The 7174-nt window shown below is 42.1% G+C and overlaps 1 protein-coding gene across 2 annotated transcripts in view; it reads right to left on the bottom strand.

Moving 5' to 3' along the window:
* LOC147014587 (mast/stem cell growth factor receptor Kit-like) overlaps nucleotides 1-7174 on the bottom strand; it is an 84429-nt gene that overhangs the window by 20413 nt on the left and 56842 nt on the right. For both annotated transcript variants that reach the window (XM_085852657.1, XM_085852656.1), the window contains exons 2-5: nucleotides 4150-4386; nucleotides 2763-3047; nucleotides 2531-2667; nucleotides 2061-2235 (exon numbers count right to left, since the gene is read on the bottom strand). In XM_085852657.1, the coding sequence (XP_085708783.1) occupies nucleotides 2061-2235; nucleotides 2531-2667; nucleotides 2763-3047; nucleotides 4150-4386 (834 nt within the window). The remainder of the gene's footprint in view (nucleotides 1-2060; nucleotides 2236-2530; nucleotides 2668-2762; nucleotides 3048-4149; nucleotides 4387-7174) is intronic.

Here is a 7174-nt window from a genome sequence, read left to right as displayed (position 1 = left end):
GGAATAATGATGAAACCGCTCACAATGACCACCACAAAAGGATGCATTTCATTAACAGAGCAACGAGACGTGATGTTTTCACTGGAGGAAAAACCAGACAATGGAGCGACGATGACCAAGTACAAAAGGGCGTGTGAAAGGGCCCATCACGGTCATCACTAAATGAGCCAAAGGATGTAATTAGATCGGTTGAGGTCCAGCAGGAAACCCGAGTTTAATAAATGCCATAAAGGGACACATTGCAACATGCGAGACGTTGAATCAGCCGAGGCCGGATGATCCTGAGAACATTCCCAGCGATTTTAAGACCCACGGAAAGAAAACCCTCCATCAATGGAAGTGGACACCGGGATGGCCGTGGACCGTTTAAGAGCGCGGCTCTCAGAACGCGATATCTCTTTTAGGCCGGGGGCCAGTGGGACCTACCTTGCACCCCCTCTGCGACAATTTTTCACTGATACCACAGTGTTCATATATATATATATATATATATCCCAAGTATCAGGAAAAAGATGTTCCCAGAAAAATAACTTATTTACACTATGCTTTATTAAGCTGTTTCCATGGCAACTAATCAAAAACAGACGAATCTCACAAAGATCGGCAAAGTGTCAATATGTCTGTCAAATATAAACATAAAATCACGAAATTGGTGTCAAATTAAAGCTTATACATTTACGTATTAAAATATATTTTGTTTATGCTAATTAGCTCATTTGCATATTAATTAAATTTGACTGAAAAGACAATAATTCCCACAAAAATGCAATAATTTCCATTTTCTTTCCTTGTAATAACCACACACGTCAGCTTTTGTGAAAAAAACATTACTTAAGTCTTTCCAGATACAAGCCAGGTTGGCAAAAAAAATATTAAAATATTTGAATTTTTTTAAAGTAGGCTAATTAGCATAAAAAAGAAAGCACAATGAATCGTTCGAAAATCATGCGAAATCAGATTAATCAATGTAATTAATTACCTGGGCCTGATATAATACATAACCTCGACTTATGATGTCCGTTGGTGTTTAAGGGAAACATAACTATTTTCTGTTTGAGTAAAAGTCGTGGAAATAATTTTCAATGCATTGATATGCTAATTAGGATCCGCCATTATGGAAATTCTCATTTTCGTAAATATCTCAACTTCTGGTACATGGAAATTTGTAAATGAGGAATCTACACATATGTTTGGAGGGTCAAGGAATACAGTGAACATATTTCCTTTGTTGTCAGAGATGTAGAATAATGTTTGGATAGCTTAATTACATGCAAAAATGGAAACAGCTTAATAAAGCACAGTGCAAATGAGTTATTTTTCTGGGAACATCTTTTTTCTGATACTTGGGATATATATGAACACTGTGGTATCGCTGAAAAATTGTCGCAAGGGGGGGGGGGTGCAAGGTAGGTCCCACTGGTCCCCGGCCTATTTCACTGATGTTTCAACTTTGGACTGAAATTTACAAAGTTTTCACATTTAAATTTCAATTTCACTTGACCGAGTTCCAAACGATTAATAAATAATTATTCATCCGTTATTAATCTCTGTCTAGTTCATAACAGCAACCACTGCATATTGGCACAAATCTCGGGGATTATTGTTTTGTTTTTCAATTGAAACAAATTCGATTAATAACTACCAAAACACGAATTTTGTCACCGACATAAATAATTACCCTAATGTGAATTAAATAAATGCATTTCTTTCTCTCTGAGCCATGTTTTCCCATTTCATCAATTCCTCGAAGCATAGTCAACCTCACGGGGTCCCTATGGGATTGATGGCACAAACGATTCTGACATTGTCATGGCAACACATTTACATGTTCAACAATCTTGCGAGCTTAATCAAAAGCGTGCACCTTGCTGAGCCTACTTAACGTTGTGGTTAACCACAGGATTCGAAGAATACAAAAACACAATACATTTTCCGATGACCAAAGGAAGAATTGTGACACACACACACACACACACACACACACACACACACACACACACACACACACACACACACACACACACACACACACACACACACACACACACACACACACGTACCAATGACATCCAGGTTGACAGTAACATTTCTGCGACCGAAGCTATTCTTGGCATAGCATGTATACCGTCCTTTGTCTGCCATCGTCACTGCTCTGATGCGCAGGACCTGCAAGCTCGAGTACCCCACATCTTCAATGATCAGCTTCGCACCTCCAAGCTCGACATTGTCCATGCCCTGTGGATCCACAGTGAGATGGGAATACTTTTTTTTGATAATGGCCGTCCCTGTCCATTTTAAAAAGTGAAAAATGATGTAAAAATGCAGGTGTTTTCATCCACAAATATCTGGTTCATAGTCGACAAGACGTCAGAAAATTGTGAGGTTTTGTTGAAGTCCAGGGTGGAAAAATAAAATTATATTGCTGCAACTGTGAATTCATGGAACACGTAGGGAAAACGTTCGAAATGATAATTCTGCATAAGTAGTACATGTAAGGTGTGAGATGCAGGTAGTTATGGTGAGCACATACGTGAGGCTTGTCGGTTTCCCAGTAGGCCTTCACAGTAAAATCGTTGGCGTTCGCCTTACAATCTGCCGCAAAGGCCTCCCCGACCTTCAGCAGAGTATGTTCCACATTCACGGTGATATCAGGGAGTTCGGTCACAACTGCAGAGGACACAATGTTGATGGAAACTCAGCATTGGGCCAACAATGCACATCTCTTCAAATTTACCCGGCATTACGGATGGACCGATTCGCACCTCGAATGACATTCAGGGTAAAACGAGAGGAGTCGTGTGTACGTTTGTTCAACACGCCTCTGCAGAAATATTTCCCATCCATGTTGGGGGTCAGGTTGTAGATCAGTGCCCCCCTGTGCCTGTCAAACGTGAAATTGAAAGTTGCTTGCTGGTCCAGCCCATTGCGATGGTGGAAAAGCTGGAGATTTGAGGCCTCAGGGTGGGCTAATAGGCAGGGAATGGTGGCGGGAGATCCCTCAACACCGTGGATGGAAGTGCTGGCCTCAGCGAACAGATGCTCTGGGTCTGCAAATGAAATGGAAAGGACCGGATGAACACAAAGTTTATAAACGAGGTAACAGTCTGAAGTAGAAATTTGAAAGTCTCCATAACACAGCAGCAATGAGTGAGTAAACATGCACTTAAGTGTGTTGTCAATTTCACCCACGAAACTTCATCCGAGAAAAGCAAATTGCAGCTCAGCATCCATCTTACATTGAAGAAGTAACACAGTTTCTACTTCGATCAGTAAAGCTGTTAATGCGCCATTCACATGCCATTAGCATGGTATCTTTCACTTTAACAAATCTTTTGGTCTGATGGAAAGGGATCAAAATTGAATTGGTGGAAAAACGTGAAAAATAATATTACACGTCTACAGTGATTAGCGCCAGATCAGATCGGATCTATATTATTATCCATAAAGTAATATTCAGAAGGTCGCAGTTGAGAAGATCCACATTCAAAACTGAAGGCATCACCGACTCGAAGGCGGCCCAGCAGGCAAGGTTCCGGCTAGACGTTTAGACCACAGGGTGGTCTTCGTGCAGGATTGTGCAGGCATTGTTGTGACGCTGATGAAATCCACCTTGGGTCTAAACATCAGGATATTGCGGTCACGCGATGTCCCCTTCCTTAAGAGGGGTACTCAATGCATGACACAATTTCTGCATGGCCCTGGATGAAGATCACTTAATGGTTGAAATGTTGGACTTAGCGTCTGCTGGGAAGCTGTGTGGTCAGTTGGTGTTGCCTTCCAACTCTAATTATTATGGACCCTGCTGTATAACAACACTCATAGCAGGTTCGCTGACAAGTGTTCAAGGAGTTCTTGGAATGAGATTCTCACAATAGTTCTCATTACAATAAAGCAAGTTTGCGTTTCTTTGACTATTGTGAGCATCTCATTCCAATAACTTTATGAACGTCCCCAGTAGGGTTTGGTTCACAAGGCAGTTGATGTTGATAAATTGATTACAAATCCATCTGGGGTCAAATCCGTACATCATTTTGCTTTTAAAAAGCACCGGCCATGAGTTTTCACGTGACTGTGGATGAAACGCCTGGATAACCATGCAATTGATTTTGGAGGGGGGAAGAAGAAAAAAAAAACAAAGGTAAAGCTTACCTTTAACAAATACATAGGTGGAGACATTCCTATCTCCGTCAGTGCATGTGTAAAGGCCTGTATTTCTCAGCTTAATCCTCTCAATATGCAACATCAGGCCGTTTGGCACAGACTTCACACACTGCCTACTGACTCCTCGCCACTTGGTACCTCCGAAACATGTCACTTGCAACTTATCTCCAGGTTTGAACTCCAGTTCGATGGAGTTTGGTTCAAGTCTCAGCTTGCAGGAGACAGCTGCAAAAAAAAATAACCACAATAACAATAACAGCAGCAGCTGACTGAATAATGCAGCCAACAGTTAATTTCACCACAAAAACAATGACTTGGTACTTGCGGAGGGAAGGAACAGTGCATACATATGTGCATATGACACATCACATTCATAATGCCAGGAACCACAATTCACAACTGAGGCTCGTTGTGGTGTCGTACTGGCTCTTAATGGTGGACTCGATCTGCAGCCCATGTGTATATGTGAGTGCACATGTGTGTGTGTGTGTGTGTGTGTGTGTGTGTGTGTGTGTGTGTATATATACATATAACCGGGCATAGTGGCGTGCGCCTGTAATCCGGCTACTCGGAGGCTTGGGTTGGAGGATCGCTTGAGGACGGGAGCTCTGCGCTGGGCTGCGCTATGAGAGGGTGTATGGTAGCCCGGAATCATGGCGAAACCCAACCCTTATCCCTGTGTCGTAAGAGGCGACCATGGTTGCGTCAGGAAGGGCATCCGGTGTAAAACCTGTGCCAAATCACTATGCGGATCATAACGGATGATCCGCTGTGGTGGCCCCTAACGGGAGCAGCCGAAAGACGAACAACAACATATATATATATATATATATATATATATATATATATATATATATATATATATATATATATATATTGCCGAAAGAAAGTCTACACCCCCCTTTTAAAATTTTCACCTTTTGCTGCCTTATAACCTGCAATTAAATTGCATGAAATCAGACTTTTTTCCACCTTTATTTACACATCGTAACCCACAACTTCCAAGTGAAAAACGAACTCTCCAAATTTCAGTAAATTATTTAGAAATACAAAACTAGAATATCTTAGTTGCATAAGTTCACCCCCCTGAGTTAATACTTGGTGGAAACACCACAACAATTACAGATGTGAGTATGTTGGGAGATGCAATATTTGCCCATTCTTCTGTACAAAACTGTTCAAGCTCAGTCAAGCTGCATGGGGAACTGATGGACAGCAATCTTCAAGTCATGCCACAGATTTTCACTTAGATTTCGGTCGGGGCTCTCACTGGGTCACTCAAGGACATTTATATTTTTTGTTCCTTAGCCACTACAGTTTAGCTTTGGCTGTGTGCTTCGGGTCATTGTCATACTGAAAGGTGAACTTTCATCACAATTTCAGCTTTCTTGCAGAGGGCAGCAGCTTTTCCTCTATTTTGCTCCATCCATTTTCCCTTCAATCCTGACACGTGTTCCAGTCCTTGTTGATGAGAAACATCCCCATAACACGATGCTGCCACCACCATGCTTCACAGTAGGGACGGTGTTCTTTGGATGATGTGGTTTTAGGTTTGTGCCAAACGTAACGTTTTCCATTTAGGCCAAAAAGTTCCATCTTGGTTTCATCAGACCACAAAACTTTTTGCCACATGTCTTCAGAATCTCTGGAGTGGAAATTTGCATTCCTCAAATGGGACTCAAGGTGGGCTTTTTTGAGTAATGGCTTCCTTTTTGCCACCCAGCCGTACAGGCCAGACATGTGGAGTGCTTGGGATATTGTTGTCACATGCACACAGTGAACAGTCTTTGCCATAACAGCATGTAGCTCTTTCAAAGAGGCCATCAGTGGCCTCTTGGTGGCCTCTCTGATCAGTCTCCTCCCTGCTTGGTCATCCAGTTTGGAGGGACAGCCTGATTTTGGCAGGGTCTTGGTGGTACCATATGCCTTCCACTTCTTAATGATCGTCTTGACTGTGCTCTAAGGGATATGCAAGGCCTTTGAAATATTTTTATACCCATCCCCTGATCTGTGCCTTTCCACAACTTTATCTCAGAGGACTTTTGAAAGCCCCTTGGGCTCATGGTTGAGTCTTTGCTGTGAAATGCACTCCCCAGCAGAGGAAACCTACAGGAACAGCTGATTTTATTCTGAAATAATCAGAATCACTACAATTTAACACAGGTGGAGGCCAATTAAGTTGGTGTAATATTTTGAAGGTGATTAGTTACACCAGAGCTAATTTTCAATTGCTATTATAAGGTGGACACTCATCCAACCAATATATTCTAGTTGTTTTTGGGGTTTTTTTGTATCCACTGCCGAGGCTCATATGAGAGCGAACACACAGAATGTACAACAAGGGGAGCAGGAGACAAGAGGAGCAGGAGAGGGAAGGAAAAAACAGTGGGGAACAGAGATATGGGGAGATCTGTGGAAGGGAGAGGGATGGGGTGGGGTACACAGGGTAAACAAGATGGGCATTACAGGGACTTTCAGGTCCTTACACGACAGGGACTTTCAGGAAATAAAGCAGGGAATTTGAAGGAGGTGGGTTTGGGGCGGATTAGTGTGGGTAGAAAAGATTGTGGTTTTGTATGAGGGAAGATAAGAGATGGTAGGGTACAAATTGAGTCCCATTACAGCACTTGCTGCATGACCTGCTTGCAATAAGTGCCGCCTGCTATGTGAGCACCAGTCAGGAGGTTTGCAGCCAGGAATATTAAATTCAATCAAAGAATCTCACTGACGATGACGTGATGTGTTCGCTGTTTTGTATTTTAATGGCTTGAGTCCCATACGGATGCCTCCAAGTTTGGAGGTGACATGTTGGCATAATTTATGCCAATACATAAGTGACGTCCATGACGTCAGAATCATGTCATTGAGTCAGTGTGCTTCTTTGGTTGACTCAATATAAATATATGTATACTGACAGGGTATGCTTGTACATTGTTAGCAATAACAAACCGTGCTTCCCCATTGTCTTGGATCGCTCAACTGCAGTTTTTTTCATTAAAAAAAACAATTATTT

Source organism: Eptatretus burgeri, chromosome 13, assembly GCF_056783735.1.
Source record: "Eptatretus burgeri isolate ZD-2024b chromosome 13, Ebu_testis_v1, whole genome shotgun sequence".
NCBI classification, from domain to species: domain Eukaryota; kingdom Metazoa; phylum Chordata; class Myxini; order Myxiniformes; family Myxinidae; genus Eptatretus; species Eptatretus burgeri.
Note: the sequence above shows the minus strand (reverse complement) of the source record. Positions and strands in the feature narration are given on the sequence as shown.